This window comes from Theobroma cacao, chromosome 2, assembly GCF_000208745.1.
Source record: "Theobroma cacao cultivar B97-61/B2 chromosome 2, Criollo_cocoa_genome_V2, whole genome shotgun sequence".
Classification (NCBI taxonomy): Eukaryota; Viridiplantae; Streptophyta; class Magnoliopsida; order Malvales; family Malvaceae; genus Theobroma; species Theobroma cacao.
The window spans coordinates 17,050,768-17,074,396 of NC_030851.1; the positions used below are offsets into that span (position 1 = coordinate 17,050,768).

Below are 23,629 nucleotides of genomic sequence, written 5' to 3' on the forward strand. Positions count from 1 at the left end.
AACTTATTAGCATTTTAGATTTGACAAAAATGGTTAAGTAACATCTCAAAAGAAATTTGGTTTTGATAGGAATTTAGAGTTTTATGACTGTATTTAATGAAAAAAAACCCTAATGCCTATGGAAAAGAACAATTTTCGACTTAAGCTTGTTATTTAGAAGAAAAATTGTTGACTTATAAGATTCTGCTAATAACATTATTTATTTGAATTTTGTTTCCTCCATCTCTCTTTTTAAGGTTTCAGATAGGGAAAAGTACAATTCAGTTTCTTCGATTTTTGGTTCGATTTTTTCTAAAATCGACCAAAAAAATTTACCCTTGAAACTGCCTAAACCGAACCGTGTAAAAGATCGATTTTAACCGATTTTGGTTTGGTCTATTTTAAATCAGTTTTTAAAGTGGGTTAACTTGAGCTGTTTTTGGTTGACTTGGACTGATTTGGGCTTTTTTTTTTTGTTCAACCCTTTGTAAATGGCTCCTTTTTTGTTGTTGGACTTGGGCTTTTTTATATAACCCCTTATAAATAGTTATTTTAGGTCCATTTATTTATTTGTAAATAGTTTTTTATATAACTTCTTATAAATAGTTATTTTAACATATTACCAATAATTCTAGTTAAAAATCCAAACAATAATTCTAAACATTAATTCCCAAACATAATTCTTAATGTTTAATCCTAGCATCAAATCATTTTAATTAATTATCCAAATAATAATTCTAAACCTTAAACTCTTTGAAATGTTTAATGTCAACTAAGATTGAAATAATTTATGGTTGAGAAAAAAATTTAATTCCCGAAAACTAAAAATCAAACCTATCATTTTTCTAATCCTTGGGAATTATTTTTGTTTGCATTAATATTATTTTTTAGAAGCAAAAAACAACATATAATACTCATAACCTCTAACATATTTTCTCTCTAGCATGAATTTTAACAAAAAAAAATAATATTCATAATCTGTCAAGCTTTTATCTCTCTTGTTATTTTCACAAAACCAGTAGCAAGAAAAAAAAATCTACGGTTTACCTTGCTAAAATAGGTGGCTGGCAACAAATTAGAGTGACACCAACAATAACAAAGGGATGGACTATGAATGAGTGAGTCAATAAGGTGAGTTTAGTAGGAGAGGAAGAGTGAAAATTAGGGGTTTTTGTCGATGGGGGATTGGAAGGGGAAACTTGGCTGCTGGATTAAGGGAGGGTTAATGAAGGGTAGGATAGTCTTTACTTCCAAAATAAAAAAACAATATGCTTGTCGTTTATCGATCGATTTGGGGGAAAGGGAGTCCCTCGATGACAAAGCTTATTGGCATCATCGACGATTGCTGTTGCAACTGTCAATTGTAACTGTCGATTGAAATAACCAACAATTGTTGTCGGTTGCCTTGTTACAACCGACCGCTGCCTACCCCTAATTTCAGGAGAATAAGAAAAGAGTATAAAAATTGCTCTTTAAGTTATCGAATTTTGCAAAATCTAATTTTAATGGAAGAAGAAGATAATGATGAAGTTGGAGAAAGATGAAAAAAAGAAAACAAGAAAAAGAAGGATTGAGAGAAATAAAAAAGTGAAAATATTTTATTTATTATTTAATTAATAGTATAAACTTTTTAATATTTAATTTTAAGTTCAAAATTTTTTTATTTTATTTCATTGATAAGGTGGTATATTTTGGTGAATTGATAGTGTATAGAAACTATACATTGTTAGTGATTTATAGACCTGTCAATATGGGCCAGCCCGGCCCAGGCCCTTGTGGGTTGGAAAAATATGGGCTGGGCCGGGCCAGCCCATATTTTATATGGGCTATAAAATTTTCAGCCCAGCCCACCCCTTGTTAGCCCATGGGTCGGGCTAGGTCAGTCATTTTTATTTTTTTTTACTTTTTTATCAATAAAATTATACAATAATTTAATACATAAATTGAATAATAAAAACATATTATAAACAAATAAATTACACTAAACATAAATAAGCAAATACACTACATCAAATATAAATAAAATTTCAATCTTTAACATAAATACACAAACTACAATCCCATTAGCATGTAACATAAGTATATAATCAAATATTTATAAACTTCAAAACTAATTTATATTCTTCTCAATCTTCATCCTCAATCAAAACATTTGAGTCTTGTTTGGACAGCAATGATGTTTTCAACTCTGAATCATCATCTAATATTCATAATCATAAAAAAATATAGTGACTATTAATTTTAACTAAAATTATTAATTTAACAAGTAAAGATTAAAGACATTAAAATATATAAAATAAACAATACCATCAGCAGCTAAAGAAAAGCCATGCAACCAATTTTTCATGCAAACAAGCATTTGAACATTTCCATGGTGGAGGGAACTTCTAAACTTGGTGAGAACATGACCACCAATACTAAAAGCAGACTCTGATGCTACCGTAGTAATCGGAATGCTCAATACATCTCGTGCCATAACAGAAAGATCAGGAAAGCGCTTAGCATTATCCTTCCAATAATTAAGCACATCCAAGTCTTCAAACACTTCATAATTAAGCTTTGCCTCATCTAAATAAACATCCAACTCAGACTTTTCAGCAATAGAAATTGTTTCATTTTGAAACATTTTGAACTCCTACAATTTTTAAATACATAGACAAAAAAAATAATTATCAAAACATAAATAAAGTAACATAAATTCTCATGTAATAAGATGAAGGAAAGACACAGAACTTACACTAAAGATCTTTAATCCCTTGGGTTTAGTTCCTCCTCCGGCTTGCTTAGGCAAATTACTCGTTGAGTGAGAAGATATACTTGATGCACCAGTGTTGCTTGCATATTGTTCAAAGAGCTCGTACAACTTTGTCTTCATATTTTCTAACTTTTCATGACAAGTAGAAGCATCAATCTTAGAATAGCAAAATCTTAAGAAATCAAGCTTCATCCTTGGGTCAAGAATAGCTCCAAATGCAAGCACTACACTGTAATCTTTCCAATACTTATCAAATTTCATTTTCATCCTTTGAGACATATCCTTGATCATTTCATCTTCATTATGCAAATATTCATTTAAAATTGATTCAATTTTCCAAACTTGCATGAAATACAAGTTGGAAGTTGGATAAGATGAACCGGATATCAAGTTTGTGGTCTCATAAAAGGGCTCCAAGAATTCACAAATTATCATCGCTCTCCCCCATTCCTCATCAGATGGATTATATTTATAAGTTCTATCAACAAACTAGAGGCTAGCAAAAGCTTTTTGATATTTGATTGCACTCTCAAGCATTAAATATGTTGAATTCCATCTAGTTGACACATTTAAACGCAACCCAACACCTGCATCAATACCAACATGTTGAACACATTCTTGAAATTTTTTCATCCTCCCGTCCGATGCCTTTACATATTTCACACTCTCCCTAATTTTAAACAATGCTTCATTGACTGCTTTCAAGCCCTCTTAAACAATAAGATTTAATATATGAGCACAACAACGCACATGAAAAAATTCACCATCACAAATCAAACTACTTTGCAAATGAAGATGGCTTTTCAAGATACCTTGCATGTTATCATTAGCAGAAGCATTATCTAAAGTAAGAGAGAAAACTTTTCTATCTATTCCCCATTCTTTCAAACAATCAAATATAGTAGCAGCTAATTCAACTCCAGTATGTGGAGGAGGCATACGACAAAAGTTGAGTAACTTGCTACATAACTTCCAATTTTCATTGACAAAGTGAGCAGTCAAACAAATATAACCCTCAGAAGTAGATGCTGTCCACACATCAGAAGTTAAGTAAATTCTATTAGGTACCTTGGCCATGGCTTGTTTAAGTTTCTCTTTCTCTCTCAAATGAATTCTATGGACATCAGATACAGCAGTGTTTCTAGAAGGCATCACCACATCTGGATTTACATACTTAGCCCAAGCTCTAATCTTATCATATTGAATAAAAGCATAAGGCAAGTCATGCTTAATTATGGCTTCAGCAAGCATGTCACGTGAAATCCTAGGATCAAACTTTCTAGCCCTTACTTTCCCTTCATAATCCATTAGCATTTGATGTGGGTTGAAATAGGAAATGAATTTACAAGTGTCAATGTGACGACGCAAATGTTAAGTGTCATAATTAGAGCCACTGGGTTTAGGGCCAACCTTATACTCTATTTTACAACCATTACAAGTTACCCTTTCTACTACATCTTGCTTTTTGCCTATTTTAGTGAAACAATTCCGAACATTTGAAGTTTCTTTTTTTACCTTCTTATTCAATTGTTCAGATTCAGATATATGAGATTGAGAGGGAATTTCATCCTCATTCAAAATGTTCATGTCATCATCCACATTTATACAGTTTTCAACTGATTGATCCATCACCGTTACCTTCAAATAGCATAAACATGAATAAAAAAATATTAAAAATTTATAAAAACTTGTTGATTCAATTCAAAAGTTGGATTATAAACAATGGTGAATTCATTTTCTAACATTTCACAAATTCACAATTCACAAAAATTAAACCATTTCTAACATTTTTAATTTTCTCTACAAAATTACTATTAAAAGTATACGAAGGTTTACCTGAACTGCCGAAGATCGGTCCAGTCTTAAGTGGGTCAAGTAGGAGAAAACTCAGAGCACTAGGCAAGACCGCAAGAGTGGTAGTGTGGTAAAACTGTACTCCAAGAACAGTACATTCAGCATGCATCACAAAATGATAAGCCATAATGTTTAATATATGCAACTTTTGAATCTATATTTACATTTATTTTATTTATTTATTTAAATTTTGGGATTTGGAAATTGGGAATTATTGTCCTTAAACAGCACATGTGCATTTGTTAAGGCTACCCTTATGTATTTCTTCATTTTTTTTTCTTCCCTTTTTAACAATATCATCACCCTTGTTAGGTAGTGTATCTACTGGTGGTGAGTATTGTCAATGGATAAAAGTATTTTATTCTCCAACTTATAAGATTACCAAGTATATTAATTAGTAGAATAAACAGCTTCAAAAGTTCTTAATTTGGAGAGGTGAAAGGAGAGGGACATCAAATTCTATTGCCTTGAGGCACTATCATTCATTATCTTATATTTTCTCTCTTTTAGGTTCTTTAGTTGTCCCATGTATAATCAAAATTAGATTTCATATTTTCATGTTCCCTTTAAAATATAGAATACCATATGCTCTTTTTTATTTTAAAATAAAATGTATATCTTAAGAATTTAACTCAAATTTGGTCTAATAAATTACAAAGTGTTTCTTCAATTTGCAATAGACATATGAGGGTCCTCCATGTGCCACTATAATGAAAGATAATACCAAACAAATTTCCAAACAGAATGCAATGTTGTCAATTGCCATCAAAGTAAATACAGTGACAAAGACACCCGTGGCCAAGGGAGCTTATAAACAAAAAATTAATCATCGAAAAGTCCAAGCATATATAGCCCAAATAACAAATCTTTTAGTAAGAATTTCAAAGGCAATACAATTTCTGTCTTCAGTTGACAAATCATTTGGAAAAAGTTAATACCAGATGCTGTCATATTTTGAGAAGTTAATATCGACGATGGGGTGTCAGTTTATAACTTATACCAGGGGTGATACGTCGATGCCGATGGCCAAATGTCGATGGTCGGATGCCGGATAGGGAGTGAGAACTGAGAGATGAAACCAAGAAGTTGAAAAACTTTATAGTTGGGAAGCAAAATGAGACCGCGAGATGGCTCGAGCGGATTGGGAATCTGGGGATTAGGCGATTGTCGATTATCGATTGGCTCCAACCTTAGGCGAGATAGAGAAAGAAGTCCATAAGGACCATAACCCAGACCAGAACAGCTGCAGTGCTATAGAAAAACAGATGGCTCGAGCGGTGACAGGGGATTTGGGGATCTGGGGGTTAGGCGATTGCCTATTGCTGATTGCTTATTATCGATTGCCTCCAAGCTTAGGCGAGAGTCGCAAGACGGCGAGAGAAGTCAGAACCAAGACCAGAACAAGTGAACAACAGCAGAAACAGCTCCCACTAACAGATCACAGATGGCTCGTGCAGTAGGGGGATTTGGGGTTAGCCGGTTAGGACTTAGGCAACGGTTAGGGTCTTGAGGGAGTTAGGGTCTTAAGCTCTTAGCTTGGGCTTCTTAGTCTTGGATCCTACTTGCCTAGCACTGTAGAAATTTTTTGGCCCGTCAAGCTGGCTCGCCCCAACCCAGGTCAGCCCCCTAATCAAACGGGCTAGCCCATTTAGGCCCGGTTATAAAATGGGTTTCAAATATTCAGACCCAACCCACCTCATATTTAATAAAAAAAGGGTCAACCCATCGGGCCTGTCCCATACTGACAAGTCTAGTGATTTATATTTGAGGCACATTTTAGTTAAAATCATGCAACAATCAATAAATTAAATATTTCGATGTAAAAAAAAATAAAAAATATTAATTATACTAGAATTGTTTTCCTAACCTCTAAAAAGAAATGTTAAAATAATTATATTAAGTACCGCTAAAAAAGAATGAAGCGAAATATAAATTTTTTTTTATTTCAAGAAAAAATGAGAAATAACTTAGGATATGGAGAGAAGTAAGCGGGGGATCCTTGTCCACTGTAGGACAACACGTGCAAACAACAATTTGCGACCAAAAGAAAAATACCCCCACACTGCAAAAAGAAACAATTTCTCGTCATAAGAATCTGGGGATGTAATGAAATTATCAACACGAAAGAAGAGAAGAGAAATAAGCAACGTCGCCCGCATCCAGGGGTCCAAAAAGGACGTGGAAGGAAGAAAAGCATCTCGGCTACAGTCCAAAGGCCAACACGCCCAAGACCACGAAACACTCACGCTTCTACGTGTACAATACCGTGGCCACTTTTTTTTATTTATATTCCCACCCCAAAAAATAAAAAACACTAAAATCAACTGCTCCTTTTAATTGCTCCAAAAAAGATCTCAATCGTTTCTCTTGCATTTCTCTCTCTCTTGGCTGCCTGCCTTTTCTGTTTCTTCTCTCCGCTCCATTCGTATCGAAAGCTTCGGATTCCATCTAAAAGACATGGGTCCGATCGTTTTGACTCAGGTGGCGACCGGCTTGAGTGTCTTGGCCGGAGCGGTGTTAGTCAAATCGGTCATGGACCAGAAGCCCATGGCCGGCCCCTTTCAGAGATGCGCGACTTGCAACGGCACGGGTCGTGTCACGTGCATTTGTTCGCGTTGGTCCGATGGAGATGTCGGTTGTCGGACATGCGCCGGGTCGGGTCGCATGGCGTGCAGCAGTTGCGGTGGGTCAGGTACGGGCCGGCCCATTCCTGTCCAGATTTCTGTACGTCCTCCAACGAATAGGAGCTCCTAATAAACCGGGTTTCGGCTCGTCATGAACCATGACAGTCTCAAAAGCCCGTCTTGTATTTTTATAGTTTTTTCTTTTGAAATTTAATTATGTAATATAATAGTGGAAAAGAGAGAGATGGAGAAGTTAGTAAGTTGAAATCTCTTAATGACTCTTATTAAAAATTTGAATTAAGTAGTTGGCTTACTTTTAACATTTTCCCTGTTTGGTAATGAAGAGATAGTTATGTTGTAATTTCGTTGCTTAAATCATCTTAAAGGGGGAATCCCCCACTGAACGCATTGGGGGATTTCATTGTTGTAAAGATGTACATTCTTGGGCAAGAATCCCAGGAATATATGAAATCTGGTCTCTTAAAAGCATCTAACAAATATTGGAAATTGTTTCTCCTTTGGGAATGTTAATGACGTTACGAGAAGACTGCATTTGAAACAGTTAAGAGTCTGAGCTAATGTCAGTTGATGTACCTCAATGCATTTGATGCTTGTAGCGTTTAGTGTAGCCTCCATGGGGAATGGGATGTTTTGGGTGAAAGAAACACAAAAATGTTGTAACAAGATGAGAAACAAATCTGGTGCAGCCACCCCAATTTGTCGAGATTCGGCTGAACAATCCAGAAGCAGTTTTGGCAATCAGATGAGCAAAACTTTTGTTGGTATTTTCTAATGGCAGGGCGGCACACATTGAGTTGTTTAATATGGCATCCCAAAGTGCACTTTGTTGCTTTAGAAGGAGTAACTGTTCTTTTTCTATGGTATAGATAATAAAATAAGGGAACTGTTAACATAATTACAATATCTTTTGTCTTTGGCTTTTGCTATCCAGCTTTATATCTAATGCAGACTAGCTGGTCTCAATTCAAACAGCTGATTGCAAGTGATTTCCCACGCTATAATCACTTGGATGGTTAAAGGATACATAAATTATTAAGAAGAAACGAAACATTAATAAAAAAAATGAGAATTTTGTTTTCTCTATCATTATATTTGTTCTCTGAAAACGTTTCCAAAAGTAATGTTGAAAGGGCAGGAACTTGTCTTTGACCTTGTCAAGCCGGAGTCCAGGTAAGAAGTTTCTTCAGTAGTTCTTGGGGACTAGGTCAGCCGGTCGAAAGTTGCCAACATATGAATTAAGCACATGCACCACGTTGGTCAGTCGCCACTCCTGACGGCGCCACGTTCAGCATTGTTATTCTACTTCTTTGCAATGACTAAAAAGGATGCCACCATTCTTCTATGGAAAAGTTGCATCACCTTCGAGGGTAGGTAGGATCAAAATTAACTGATCATCGTCTAAAGACAAATTACTTATTCAAGATTTCAATGTATCTTCATTTGGAGGAGACCAATTATCAAACTTTAATAACGTCATTTCGGCAGGAACACAACTTATTGTTAAACCAGAATAAGGTTATCGTACATCTAAGAACCATGCAGCCTGAAATTTCTCATTTAGCCGTTGCAGGCGATGGAGAGCAGAATGGAAGTAATTCATCATTCATAATGCATGGTAAGATAATTATACAGATTATTTAGTTAGAATTATTATATAATACTATTATTTAGTTAAATTACAGTATCTTATTAGTATTATACTATAATAGAGTTAGTTGGTTAGACTTGATAAGGTTAGGATTAGCCCTCTATATATATATATATCCTTATTTATGTAACATGCATAATTTAGATTTCTCAATACACAATTTAGATTTTTATATAACATATACCATTTTATACTCTTATAACTGCCTTGCTAGCAATCTTTGTTTCGCATGCTTCATGCGTCGACAGTCCTTGTCTTGCACGTGTTCTTGTAACATCATTTACATATCAATTCTTTTATATTTGTATTTAGTCAATTATTTTTCGTATTGTGTTTTGCCACATTACTTATCACGTGTTTAACCACCATTATGTTCTGTGCGTATTTCGTCACATTGCTCTTCTATATCGTATTACGTCATATTACTTTTCATGTGTTTCACCACGTTATATTTTAAATTTCTCAGTACACAATTTAAATTTTTATATAACTTATAAAGTTTTATATTATACAAAAATTTCTCTTCTTCCTAACAACGAAATTTCATATATAGCAAGTGTTTACTACCCTGTTCTGTGACGAGGTTTACTCGGTGAGCCTCACATGTTTGAAAGTTTAAGCAGGTAGACCGAGTAGGAGCAAACATCGGTAATTACGAATGACTAGATTGATCTTTGGGTAATTAGCTTTGATCTATGGCTTTTGCAACATTAAATTTTCAGGATTTGGAGTTATGATTAACAGTTTTCAAGATTTCTTTTGTTTTTTTTTTTTCACAGAAAAACTTGTTTAATTAACCTGAATAAATATTCATGGCATCTAATTTCACAGAGGTATTTGTACATCACTTGAGCATCTATAGAAGACAAGCAGAGGCAATACAAACTTCTACTGATAAAAACATTCCCCACAAAAGTACACATCTTTCCATCGCCCTGCTAATTAGGCAAAGATATGACCATCAATGTTTCTCCAACATTTTAATTGCTGTTGGGGTTCTCCCTTGTTGTTTCTCACTTGGGGGTGAAAGCCTGAAATAGAGAATGAGAACAGTTAGTCCAAGCCTACCAAACAAGCAACTAGATATATAATTACATATCTTGCTCTTTTGGTGTTACTAAAACACATATGATTGCAAGTCAACATATATGAATTGTTGGTTTTCATTTTGTATCTGTAGAATTTTGACTAACAAGTTTAATTTTATGTTAGTTTTTAACCTAAGCATATGGAGCACCTATGATAATGAAACATAAAGATCCATATGCACTTACAGCAAAAACGGTAGCATGGCCAGGATCGGCAAGGTGGGCAAATAGGTTGTCAATAGGTCCAGTACCAGTGTAGATGTGTTGGAACCATGCACCCATCACAGCCAACATAGCCAATCTACCATTCTTGATCTCTTTTGTTCTTAACTCCTTGATCTTCTCAGGAGAACCACTTCCCCAGCCAAGAGGATCAAACCACAGGCCACCTGGGTACCCAACATCAGTCCCCGTGAGCTTGTTGTTGGGGAAGATGGGGTCGGTGTTTACACAGCCTGGCTTGAGGATGTCAGCCCATCTTCTCCCTTCTGCCCAGCCGATGAAAAGAAGCTCAACTATGAAGAGGGTTGTGGGGTCAGTGAAGTACTCCTCTGTTCCAGCTGAGTACCATGAAGGAGTGTTTAAAATGCCAATCTTTGTTAGGAACTCTGGGATGAAAATTCCTGCAGCCCCCAACATTGCCCATCTGCAATGCACAAGCTCTGCTTGCACGTTCCATCTCAAGGTCTCAGGGTCAGATCCTGTTGATTAAAACCCCAATACAAACGTAGAATTAGGATTGCTAGAACAGAAGAATTATACACACGAAAAAAATGTACTCCTTTTTAGTGTGATTGTGAGGTAACTGGCTCTTGTGCTATGGGCTAAACTTACCAAGACCTAGAGGATCAAAACCAAAGTCTCCAGGGAGGCTGCACCAAAGGATTCAAACAAAATGTAGAAGTTTAGTGTAGAAAATAATAATCCAAAAATGCTGGCATAGATTATAGAATCACTGAACCTGCCATCAAGCCATGGTGGAGGAGTGCTGCCCGGGAACCACAGAGGTCTGTTGGGGTCTGCAGCTGCACACACGGCAACTGGTCGTGCTCCAGCTGGTGCTGCACTGTACTTTCTCGCTGATCTCAATTTCTTCCCACTAAGAAAAGAAGCCTTTGTTGCCCCCACGACTGATCCAGTCTTCTGGGAACTGTAACATTGACTTACATCATAACCTGATTGGCATGGGCATGGTAGCCTATCCCTAGTTTGTATACCATATTTATCTAAGATTCTACAAAATTTACAAGAACTAGATGGAAAAGCCTACCCTGACCAGTCTACTCCGATCAGCCTTTTTAAAACAGACAAATGGGATCCTAAACTGTGTCATCATTGTATATGGCTTTAAGTACTACTACATCATTTCTAATTCGTTTGCACGTGTGGGCATAGTTTTAACATTTGAAGCTGAACGTTGCTGATAATAAGGTAAAGAGAGAACTTGCCTGGGGGATGAGATGGCAACAGCTGCAATAGCAGAAGAAGCACAAACAGAGGCCATTTTGGGTCAATTTTTTTCCCTTCAATGAGCTGGGGGTCTCCGGCACCAAGGATATGCAAATCTGTTAAATGTATCCAGGGGCTTATCTTAAAGGATAGGAGAGTAGATGTCCAATTGGCTACTGGTTTGCCATGTGTCAAGTGGAATCTGATATCAAGCCCTTTTACCTCCACTTCTTGTGCTTATTCGGATTGAATCTGATGCTGGTGGTTCACATTGCAAGTTTGTGTGGTTGATATATCAATATATATATATATATATATATATATATATATATATATATATATATATATATATCTAAGGCAATGTACGCCAGGCAGGCAGGCAGGGCCGTCAAACATATATAGGGCCCCACACACTCTGTATAGGCATATGGTGTTGAGTCTGGTGGGCGGTGACCTTTCTTAATTTGTAATATAAGCTAATAATATTTTGCTATTATGCATTTAGCTAAAGAAATCCGAGAGGAAATGAAAATTTGCAGCCCATGTATGTACAAAGATCATAGTTAGCCTTAAGCCAGGAAGATAACAAGTTTCTTAATAAATAAAGAAAATGTTACAACCAAAATAGGATAGGATAGGAGGAATAAACCTTGTTGAAAGTTAATGCTTAATCTGTCAAATCAATTTCTGGTGTTATTGGTGGGAAGCAACAAACTGGAGATGAAGGAGTTGGTTAAGTAACAGAACAGTGTCGTTCAAGAATTGATAAGCTGAAGTAATGCGACAATGCTTGGGTCGTTTAACTGAGTTTTAATTCTTAGTTGTTATACGATGTGTTTAGTTGTCGTTTTGGTTAAGTCAAGTACTATACACATCATTTTGGTGTCGTTTTGTTCAGTTATCATTTTCTGTTTTAAATGCCCATGTTTTCTACTTCTTGTTTTAATTTTCTGTTGAAGTTGTGCATCGATTGCTGACTAGTTTTTCCTCTTGATCCGATTTATGAGGAAAGTTTGTAATTGTTTAGTATAAATATAAGTTTTGAAATTTGGATCCATGTCCTTTGGATCCAAAAGCTTTAAGTTACTTCTCTGTTTTCCTATTTAAGCTCTTTGAGCTTCTTCAAATGATTCTTCCTGAAACCAAACACAAAAGTTTTTAGTTGTTATTTTCTTCAATTGGTATCAAAGCTTTTAAAGATTTTGAGGGGCCTGGTTTGTGACAGAATGACTTCTGGATTTAATTCATCAACTCCACTAAAGTTCACTGGAAAGAACTATTCATTCTAGAGTGTGAAAATGGAGGCTTATCTCAGAGCCTTCACGTTGTGGAAAGCAGTAGAGATTGATGAGGAGCCAGTGCAAAGGATAGCTAATCCAACGATAGCTCAAATCAGGCAATTTGAGGAAGACAAAGCCAAAAGGTACAAAGCTCTGTCTTGCCTTCACTCAGCTTTATTTGATGAGATTTTTGCTCGGGTTATGCATTTGAAATCTCCTAAAAAAGTTTGGGATTATTTGAGAGAAGACATTTTTGGAAGTGAAAGAACTAGGCAGATTCAGGCATTTAATCTTACTCAGAAATTTGAAATGTTAAGAATGGAGGACAATGAAAACATAAGGAAATTTTCTGAGAAAATGATGGGATTAGTGAACCAATTGAGGCTACTAGGAAAAGAGATTACAAAAGAGAGACTGATAAGCAAAATGTTAGTGAGTTTACCTGAGAAATATGAGACTAAAGTGTCCTCATTAGAAGATTCCAAGGATCTAGCTCAGATTACTTTTAAGGAGTTAGTTAATGCCTTGAAGGGACTTGAGCAGAGAAGAGCTTTTAGGCAAAGGAGTGCAGCTGATTTTGCCTTGATTGCTAAGGCTAAAACTCATAAGGAGGATGTTAGAAAGTCAAAGAGTGATTTTGCAGAAAAGAAAAACAAAGAAAAGAATATTGGAGAGAAAAGACAAGGAGAAAAAAAAAAAAGAATTCTCACCATGTCAGTACTGCAAGAAGACTAATCATACTGAGAAGTTCTGTTGGTACAAACCAAATGTGGTTTGAAGAGCCTACAATCAAAAAGGCCACGTGGAAAAAGTTTGTAAAACTCGAGTAAAAGGAAAAGGAAAAGCTGAAGTAGCTGAGCAGATTGAAGATGAAACTAAGGAGGTTTTGTTCATGGCAACAAGTGAAGGAGGTTTGAGTAAAAGTACTGTTTGGTTGTTGGGTAGTGCATGTTCACATCATTTAACTGGGAATAAGTCTCTATTCTCCACTCTTGATACAAGCTTCAAGTCAATGGTGAAGATTGGGGATGGTAATTACCTTAATATACTTGGTATTGGTACTGTAAAAGTTGAGACAGCCTCTGGAGATAAGTGCATTAGTAATGTGCACTATATACCAAGTGCCAAACATAACTTGTTGAGTGTGGGACAATTGGCCAAGGACCATTATACTTTGCTATTTAAGGGTGAGGTTTGCACAGTGATTGATCCGAATGGTAAGGAATTGTACACTGTTGCAGTGAGGAACAATTGTTATCCTCTTAATTTAGCCAACAATGGCTCACATTTGGCTTTGTATAATGAGCTAAATGTCTCAGAAAAGTGGCACAGGAAGTTTGGACATGTCAATTATAACTCACTATCCCTAATGTCATCAAAAGGTCTAGTGGAAGGTTTACCTGAAATTATAAAACCATCTAAGCTTTGTAAAGCTTGTCAACTTGGAAAGCAGACTAGGAAACCTTTTCCTAAGCAGAGTGGATGGAAGGCTTCCAGCAAGCTTGAGCTAGTGCATATTGACATTTTTAGCCCCATGAAGACTGCTTCACTTAGTGGAAGCAGATATTATATCATCTTTATTGATGATTATTTTAAGTTTTGTTGGATATTCTTCTTGAAGCAGAAGTCTGAAGCGTTGAGCTACTTCAAGAAGTTTAAAGTAGCTGCTAAAAATTTCTCTGGTCAAAGAGTCAGAACCTTGAGGATTGACAATGGTAAGGAGTACACATCTACTGATTTTAAGCAATATCTTGATTCTTTGGGAGTGCAACATCAGCTGACCATTCCATACAACCCTCAACAGAATGCTAAGGCTGAGAGAATGAATAGAACCTTAGCAAAGATGGGGACATGTTTGCTGTATCAGATGAAGATGCCAGGGGTATTTTGGGCAGAAGTTGTAAATACAGCTAATTATCTGCTAAACAGATCTTATACAAGGGTCTTGGATAATAAAACACCTTATGAAATGTGGTTTGAACATAAACCAAGAGTGTTTCATCTCAAAACTTTTGGAAGCATCTGCTATGCTACGGTTCCAGATGCTAGAAGGTCCAAGTTTGATCCAAAGTCTATTACAGTAGTGTTGGTAAGCTACAGTGAAGTTTCAAAATGCTACAAGTTATATGATCCTGAGCAAAAGAAGATTTTTGTAAGCAGAAATGTAGTATTTTATGAGGGAAAAAGTTGGAATTGGCCTAATAAGGGTGCTAGATAGATTGATTTTACTACTACAGCTGATGTAGAGGCTTCACAAACTGCAGTTGATGATGATTCTGATCTGGAGGATGAAAGTAAAGCAGATAGAGGTACAAGAAACTTAGCTGACATTTATAGTAGATGCAATGTAGCATTAGCTGAACCAGCAACTTTCAAACAAGCTCAGCTTAATGATCATTGAAAATTAGCTATGGATGCTGAAATGGAGATGATATCTAAGAATGGGACATGGATTCTAGTTGATAGACTAGCTGACAAAAATATCATAGGAGTGAAATGGATTTACAGAACCAAACTTAATCCAGATGGTTCTGTAAACAAGTACAAGGCTCGGTTGGTGGTTAAAGGGTATGCTCAAGTTTATGGGGTTGACTACATGGAAACATATGCTTCAGTAGCCAGACATGAGACAATAAGGATGCTTGCTACTTTGTCATCTAGGGAGGGATGGAGAATTTATCATCTGGATGTCAAATCAGCTTTCCTTAATGGCATTCTTACTGAAGACGTTTGTATTGATCAACTTGAAGGTTATGTGTAGTAAGGGTCTGAGAAGAAGGTATGCAAGCTTATCAAGGCACTGTATGGCTTGAAACAGGCTCCAAGAGCCTAGTATACCAAAATTGATGAATACTTCAAGAGTCAGGGGTTTATGAGGAGCATCAATGAATCCACCTTATATGTGAAGCATGAGCATAATACTGTGGAACTAATAGTAGCATTATATGTGGATGGTCTTCTGGTTACTAGACCAAAAGGCAAGTATGTGTCTGAGTTTAAATCCCGGATGAAGGAAGAATTTGAGATGACTGACTTAGGAGTTATGACTTATTTTCTTAGCATGGAAGTGGTGTAAGCTACTAATAAAGTCATATTGCATCAAGGCAAACATGCTCAGGATCTATTAAAGAAGTTTAATATGAGCATGTGCAAGGCAGTGAGTACTCCATTGTGCACTGGTGCTAAGTTTAGTGTAGCAGATGGTGCTAAGAAGGCTAATGGACAGTTATATAGAAGCATTATTGGTTCCTTACTCTATTTAGCAGCCACCAGGCCAAATATAATGTTTGCAACAAGCTTGCTGTCAAGGTTCATGCAGAATCCTTCAGAAGTACATTTTATTGCTGTTAAAAGAATTTTAAAGTATGTCAAAGGAACTGTGAATTTTGGACTGATATACATGAAACAGAATAGCAGTCAGCTGTTAGGTTTCTCTGATAGTGACTGGGCTGGGTTTTTGGATGATTCAAAAAGCACAAGAGATTTTTGTTTTTCATTTGGAAGTGTTGTGTTTGGTTGGAGTTCCAAGAAACAACAGGTAGTAACTCAATCAACAGCTGAGGCAGAGTACATAGCTTGTGCTGCAGCTGCCGACCATGCTTTGTGGTTAAGGAAACTACTAGATGAGTTGGGATTTAAATAGAATAAGGGAACAATGATCAATGTTGACAATGTTTCAGCAATTGCAATAGCTAAAAACCCTGTTCAGCATGGTAGAACAAAGCATATCAGGGTTAAATACCATGCTCTAAGGGAGGCTGTAAAGGAAGGTGAGATAGAATTGGCTCATTGTTCAACTAGTGATCAGTTTGCTGACATTTTCACAAAGAGTTTGGGAAATGATAGATTTGAGTATTTGAGGTCTTGTATTGGAGTTCAACAGATTAAGAATGAAGAGGTTGTGTTGAAAGTTAATGCTTAATCTTTGAATTCAGTTTCTGGTGTTATTGGTGGAAAGCAACAAACTGGAGATGAAGGAGTTGGTTAAGTAACAGAACGGTGTCATTCAAGAATTAATAAGCTGAAGTAATACGACAGTGCTTGGGTCATTTAACTAAGTTTTAATTCTTAGTTGTTATACGATGTGTTTAGTTGTCGTTTTGGTTAGGTCAAGTACTATACACATCATTTTGATATCATTTTGTTCAATTACCATTTTCTGTTTTCAATGCCCAACGGTCATGGTTGTTTTCTACTTCTTGTTTTAATTTTTTGTTGAAGCTGTGCATTGATTGCTGATTAGTTTTTCCTCTTGATCCAATTTATGAGAAAAGTTTGTAATTGTTCAGTATAAATATAAGTTTTGAAATTTGGATCCAAAAGCTTTAAGCTCAGTTACTTCTCTGTTTTCCTGCTTAAGCTCTCCGAGCTTCTTCAAATAATTCTTCCAGAAACCAAACACAAAAATTTTTAGTTGTTATTTTCTTCAAACCCAAAACCCCCCTCGTCATGAGCTGGACACCACCAAAACTATAATAAAAGAAAAAAAAAATCGATTTACAGATTACAACTTAAAATATTTACTCAATCTCGCCCCAAGGATGAAATCAAGTTGATCAAACATTATTTTATTAAAAAGATTTCGCTTAATATAACAAATACTAGTATCTGTCACCCTAGTTTATTTATAAAGTTTTCCACGAAAAGATATAAAATATATCGTAACTAAATGGGTGCATGGGTTCTCTGTTTCCTTGTTATTGCACTTCAATATGAGCCAACCTGAACTTTCATGTCAAACCCCGAAACAGATTTGTAGGATCATTTTGTTCATCAGAAGGGGAAAATTTTGGTTGACGCAAATCAACAGTCCAGAACAAATGAGCCCATACCTTTTCGTAAAATGTTTTAGTCCTATTGGGCTGGGCCTAGGCCGTCGGGCTTTTCTCAGTCAATGGACTGTACTTTCATAGTTCACTCATCTGTCATCTGCTCTCGTGCTTTCTTCCTTCGGGACTCGGAAGATCCAAATAAAATGGACCTAAATATGGGCCAGGAGGACAAGCAAAAATCTTTTTCGTTTTCTGTTTCTTGGTAAGAAAGAAGTTCAATAAAAATCATTAATGAGTAGAAATCAAGTAAAATATCAGCCTGGACGCCACACCTTTGTTCTTATCTTCTCATCTGAGGCAAGCTCATAACCCCCATTGTGTGACAACCTGAAGCAGTAGATAAAGCTAAGGCCCACAGCCACATATTCTACGTCTCCATCTATCAGCTTGCTTACTCCTCCAACCCCTCCCATATTGCTCTTCCGATGACACTCACCTTTCCGTATCCCTGGTTCTGTCCCCAAAACTATTCTTTTTAGAAAAAGTACATGGCATCTTGCAAAGCACTAATACTAATACCATCAAATCTTATACAAATTTAAACTTCCGGGGTTGACAAAAATCATAATTCTATGCAAGCCAACATAAAAATTTTACCTTGCAAAAGGAGACGTAAACATGATTTCCCAGGGTAATAATTGTGTTTTCCTATGATGCAAGGATATCAAATTCTGTATTTACACACATAATCATCAACAGTTTGATTTTCCCCCACAAGGATAAAGCAGCGACCAGGAAATGGAAGTTTGGTAGAGTTACCAGCATATGATCTGCCACGCACTTTTCTTCTGCTCTGTGAACAGCCACAGGTCTTCACATGGCTGACCCCAACATAATGTGAAAGTTTAGACCTTTTTAAGGAAGCAAACGGTGGTTATTCAGAATTTAAATAATCTAAATGCAATTAGTGAATGTTTGAGGTCTACCAACAATATGAAAGCATGTTTGATTGGGATTGGAAATCCTTTAGAAGTGAGCATGGTGTGGTTTCCACGCCCTCTTTTTACTTAAAGCTTTGGATTCCTTATCTCTGCTTTTTCATGCAGGCATGTGCTGGCTATTAGTACTCGTCATTATATCTGATGAGATTTGTAGCGAAGAAACAGTTTTACCTAATTATATCAGCTTGAGAAATGAGAATTATAACAGAAGAGCAGCCTTGGGAAATCATAGCATGCAAAATCTTTCTCTCTCATCCCTCCTTTTTTTCCCTTCCAGACAGGAAATTAAGTGGGGTCAATCAGATTACCATCTAAAAATATGTTCTTCTTCAGGTCGTTTTCCATCCTTACTTGCGGAGTCAACAAGCCAAGACGCAGTCCTTAGCCCTTAGGCATCATTGACTTGTGTGGGGAGAAAGAACAACAGTCATTGTGAGTTCTTGTTCTGAAAGTACTAAATTATGGGACATTTGGTTGCTATAATGAACATAACAACTTTGCCAAACCCCTCTTAAAAAGTGGGATTATTGTGTCGGATTCCCCCTTTTCTTGGCCCCAAATTCTATCATGTTGTTCATCAGCTTATGCTTGTAGCACTCATCATATTCTCACATGCCAGCAGCATTATTACAGATAAATATATTAGTAGAAATTTAGAAATCTAATTGGGTTTTTTCCAATCGAATGCCATTACTGACCAATTATGCAGTTGATGAGTGCTTTGCAAGAACTGCTAAATCTGGGATTGTTGATCCCACAACTCAGACAACTACCTGTAACCCTCGCAGCACACTGGGGCATCACCATCAACTACTTCGAGAGCTTGTATTTGTCAAAGCTTATGAAATCAGAAATGATTACTGCCGAAACCTTTTTTTTTTTTTTTTGGTTTGCATACTGCAGAGCATTAGAAAGGAAGAACCAAATCAAAAAGGAAACATATCCAAGCTTTTACTTGTGGTTTAAGCAGCTAACTGCTCCGTCTATTTAAAACTTGATAGCCAACAAATAACAAGTTTATATGGTTGACTCTTGGATGAGCCCCAGGCTATCTATTAAGGCGTAATGTACTCCTAATTCCTAAAGAACGCTTTCTTATTTAACTGGACTTCAGATTTGAAAAGTATCAGATGCTGCTTCCACTATTTAATTAGCTATGAAATTACTGGTGCATGTATAAATTATACATAAAAATCAATTTTTGACGACCTCCCCTGCCCCAAAGGAGCAGAAAGCCTTGATTACTTAACAAGATATACAACCAAGAAGTCGAGGATCAAACATCAAAACAGAGGAAAAACAATAACATGATTAGCATTGATGCTAGTGAAATGGCTCTGCAACAAGCGGCATCTCTGAAATGCCCAAGGCTTCACAAATTAAGTTACAAGCTTTTGTAAAATGTTTGATGATATACAGCATAGAATGCATTCTGCCACTTAAATTAATCATCCCCCAGGGGTTAAACACAAAGTCAAAATTTTGAGCAAGGCAAGAACAAATCTGAAGGGTACATCACAGTTTAGCAGCTAAATCGAATTAATATTGAAGTCTGACCTTTTGCTTTCACTAATAAATTGATAATCATGACGATCACAAGATTAGATACAGCATAATAGCTCTGCTGACCATCAAATTATGCACATATCATGAATTTTGTTTACTACACCTTAACACCATTTGTCTAATTAAGCTGCTATATCTCTTTCTCTTTCCCCTTTCTTTTCTTTTCTTTCTTATGGGAAGTGCAATGGTTGGAGTTCAATTTGGTAAAGGGGATTCTATTAGTTAACTACTTTCGTAGAAGCCTTTGATTTTGCTTTCAAAAGTTGAGACATTCAAATCAACTAAGCATATGTAAGTGGTATATGCATAATTAATAGTGGACCTTTAAAAGTATTCTCCTTGGCCATATATATAATGAGAGTTTTGAATGCGTATATTTCCAATTAGTCGTAGTATATTTCTTACAAAATATTTTAATAAACGCGTACATCATTTGCTATATATTCTTCATCCAATTAAGGAAAAACCAAATTAGAAAGTCTCGCCTTTTCTATTGCCTTCCCTGTCAATCAAGGGTTATAGTGTAGTCTCTTAGGTAACATTTGGACCAGGATTAGATGCCGACCAAGCATCAGGTTTTTGTTTTTAACTTATACAATGATGCAACCATTGCTGGCTAAATTACCTAATCCGACCCTTTTTTTTTTTTTTCAGTTTTCTGGGAGGAATATATGGCATTGTCGGGCGCTTCGGACGGCCAAATTCTCCCCATCATGTATTTGCAATATAATGCTCCATCACAGTCAACCCCTCTTATCAATTATTATTTTTTATACTTATCAAACGATTCCCTAATGCTAATAGATGATCCATCATGTAGCAACCATTAGTTTGTTTGTTCGTTTGTTTATTTTGTTTTGAAAACCCCCGCCATGTCAACAGGGAAACAAACAGATGAAGTTAGATAAAACGGAGCTCTCAATGGTGACGTTGAATAGGCTATGTACACATCAAGGTTCATGCATTGCATATTATATATATATATATATATAGATATAGATAGATAGTTGAGAAAAATTAATTATGCCTCCGATGGCTAGAATCTAAACCAGACCGCTTGCACTTTTCCTTAATTTATGACTTCGACTGAGTGTTTTTTTAAACTACTATATCTGTGCCGATGTGCCATATGTCGAGCGTTTTGTTCATTTATTTTATGCTCTTTTGTTCTTTCAAGTTTGGGTTGGAAAAGAAGCCGTTCCTTTTCCTAGTGACGTTTGTTTTGGACAAAAAAGAAATCGATTTTTAGGGAGAACAAGTTTTATTCTCCTATTCATTAATATGGGGTTACAATTTAAGGGGGTGGCTGCCAATCTTGTGAGCTCCTTTGAGTTTCTAGAACCTATTACATCAGGAAGACAGTTGAAAATTGCAGATAAAAATTTAACAACTTTTTCTGATCTATGTGGAGTACTTGATCACGCAAGTTTTCATGTCAATATCAACTTCGCAACGTTGGGATTTGACTCAATTAATTAAAAACTGAATCCTGCTTTTGGGCATGATGCTTCTTTTTGTTCACTTTTAGCGCCCTTTTCCCTGCAGAATCTAAAGAATTCTCATCTAGCCTTACTCCTACGGAGATTTATCAACACCTTGCCTTTAAGCATCATGTCTGCGGTACCCGTAAATGGACTTCAGATGTTGATTATTACGTATTCTGAGTTCAAATTCAGATGTGAGAGATGAGATAGGCAAAAGGGGTTGTCTTCCATGTTCTTGTTACGCAACTCAATCAACCATAATTTCTCTTAATGTAGAAAATCCACCGAAATAGAAAAGTGGAGGATTATTTCTCTGTTCCTCCCCGTTGCCAACACTGAGAGCACTCCAAAAGTAAAAGGTTGTAAAACTAAAGGGAAAATGTGCCAGTGGATGAAAGAAGATTACCTCTAAATTAGATCAACGCGCTTTGGTAGCTTTGAGTAGTGGTTAGCTTCACTTATCATGCACGTAAAGGGTGTCCCGTTACTGGCAGGCATTAAGCAATCTTACTGATGCTAATTGGTTTCCCCACGTTGTTGTTAGCTACTTTGAATTAAAATTTGACGCCTCCAAAGTGAAGCCCCTTCATGTGTCATGTGAAAATTAATGCAAGTAATTAATTCGGTTTCTTCAACACTTGTTCACTGTATTTGCAGCCATTTCCTGACCCTAAATCATTGTTATTCTCACTCTTTTACTTCCTCCTTTGCTTCAATGTTTTCCCTGTAATTCACTAACTCTAAGGCTTAAGGGAGGGCATCTATACTTATCTAAGATGAGTTAGAGTATTAATTAATGTTGCTTTTTTAGATGAATATAATCTTATTTATCTCATGTAATTTACTTTTAGAATCCTTTGGTCATAGGTGAAATACAACCAAAAAGGAAAAAGGCGATTGAGTACAAAAATCAACAAGGTAATAATATAGTTAAAGTTTGCCTTTGCCATTAAGAAATTTCTTAGAAATGTTTTAAAGTTTCAATCTAAAGCCAACTTTTTTATTCCTTGGGCATTATACCATATGATAATGCCCTCAATCTTTAAACATGTTCACGACATGGAATGAAATTCCATAAACCTTGTTTACAATGCTACATATGAAAGCTAAGAATATAAATCATTAGGGGTCAAAATTAACACAAAACCAATTGATAAAACCCTTTGTTAAAAGGTGGTCACGATGTTCATAGTGAGAGGATAAGCATATTCATATGCAAGTGGAAGTGGAAGTGGGTGTACATGACCAAAGCCAGCGGTGTAGTTGTATGTTTGACTTGGACCAAAGCCAAAGCACATGACTCGTGAACAAGGGTAAAAAGGTTCCCAAATGAGTGCCCTTTCTTTTCAAATATTTTTGGGTAAATAAAGGAATAGGTACTCCCCACTTTCCCCAATAGCAAAATATAATGGAAGCACTAGAGAGAGCAGAGAAGGTTTTTCAATGGACCAAAATAATGCCTAGCTAGCTTATTAATAATGGCGGGGTATAAACTATATGATATAAAAATGATGGAAACAGAGAATGTTAGGATGGCTTGAAAATGACTCAAAGATTTGGGTCACGCTCGCTCTCACTGGGATTTGCTACACGACGCACGAGGATGGCAATTGGCCCAAAGATAAAAAAGATGCCAAATGCGTTAAGCAACATCCTTAGTTCCCTCGCCCTAATCCCATTTAGGGTTCGTTACGCTAAATTCTCACAAATCCCCATTTAATTAAATTAATTAGTTAATTAATCCTGACCAAATTTTAGGAATGAAGAACGACGGCAATATACGTTACCCTGAGCTGCCATCTTCCCATTTGCAAAGCATTGTCTTCTCTCCCAGTGTTGCATTTTGCTTCTCTCTTTTTTACCCAATATCTATATATATTTTCTTCTATACATTTGATGCAAGTGTGAAAATGATGCTGTAATTAGAGGACCCCAAATTAGAGTTGAGTTGCTCTTCCTCATCAGATAAAGAAAACGTGAACAATGAGACAAAAGCCGTTGGAGGGCGGCATGTCATTTACGTAGCATTGATTGATAATAAATTGATTTAAAAAATAACAATCTTATTAAATTACTGACAACATAATATCCCTTATCTTAGTCAGAGT

The 23,629-nt window shown here is 36.2% G+C and overlaps 3 protein-coding genes across 3 annotated transcripts; 2 read left to right on the plus strand and 1 right to left on the minus strand.

The window, feature by feature from the left end:
• LOC18609004 lies at positions 6,896-7,573 on the plus strand. Its single transcript, XM_007043954.2, has one exon. It carries the CDS (start codon positions 7,046-7,048, stop codon positions 7,340-7,342), a length of 297 nt encoding a protein of 98 aa, XP_007044016.2. The 5' UTR covers positions 6,896-7,045; the 3' UTR covers positions 7,343-7,573.
• On the minus strand, positions 9,667-11,599 carry LOC18609005 (chlorophyll a-b binding protein, chloroplastic). Its single transcript, XM_007043955.2, has 5 exons — positions 11,418-11,599; positions 10,931-11,119; positions 10,804-10,841; positions 10,156-10,670; positions 9,667-9,912 (listed from the first exon to the last, which is right to left on the minus strand). The coding sequence occupies exons 1-5, from the start codon at positions 11,471-11,473 to the stop codon at positions 9,895-9,897; spliced, it is 816 nt and encodes a 271-aa protein (XP_007044017.1). The 5' UTR covers positions 11,474-11,599; the 3' UTR covers positions 9,667-9,894.
• LOC18609006 (uncharacterized mitochondrial protein AtMg00810) lies at positions 15,844-16,341 on the plus strand. The gene has a single exon (XM_018114910.1). The coding sequence runs from the start codon at positions 15,844-15,846 to the stop codon at positions 16,339-16,341; it is 498 nt and encodes a 165-aa protein (XP_017970399.1).

What these genes read in the sequence shown, in the direction of transcription:
- LOC18609004 (XM_007043954.2), top strand. Translation starts at nt 7,046, where the DNA reads ATGGGTCCGATCGTTTTGACTCAGGTGGCGACCGGCTTGAGTGTCTTG.
- LOC18609005 (XM_007043955.2), bottom strand. Translation starts at nt 11,473, where the DNA reads ATGGCCTCTGTTTGTGCTTCTTCTGCTATTGCAGCTGTTGCCATCTCA. An exon ending in GTTGCCATCTCATCCCCCAG is followed by an intron (nt 11,120 to 11,417) that starts GCAAGTTCTCTC and finishes TCAATGTTACAG; the next exon opens with TTCCCAGAAGACTGGATCAG. An exon ending in TTTTGATCCTCTAGGTCTTG is followed by an intron (nt 10,671 to 10,803) that starts GTAAGTTTAGCC and finishes TTTAATCAACAG; the next exon opens with GATCTGACCCTGAGACCTTG.
- LOC18609006 (XM_018114910.1), top strand. Translation starts at nt 15,844, where the DNA reads ATGTGCAAGGCAGTGAGTACTCCATTGTGCACTGGTGCTAAGTTTAGT.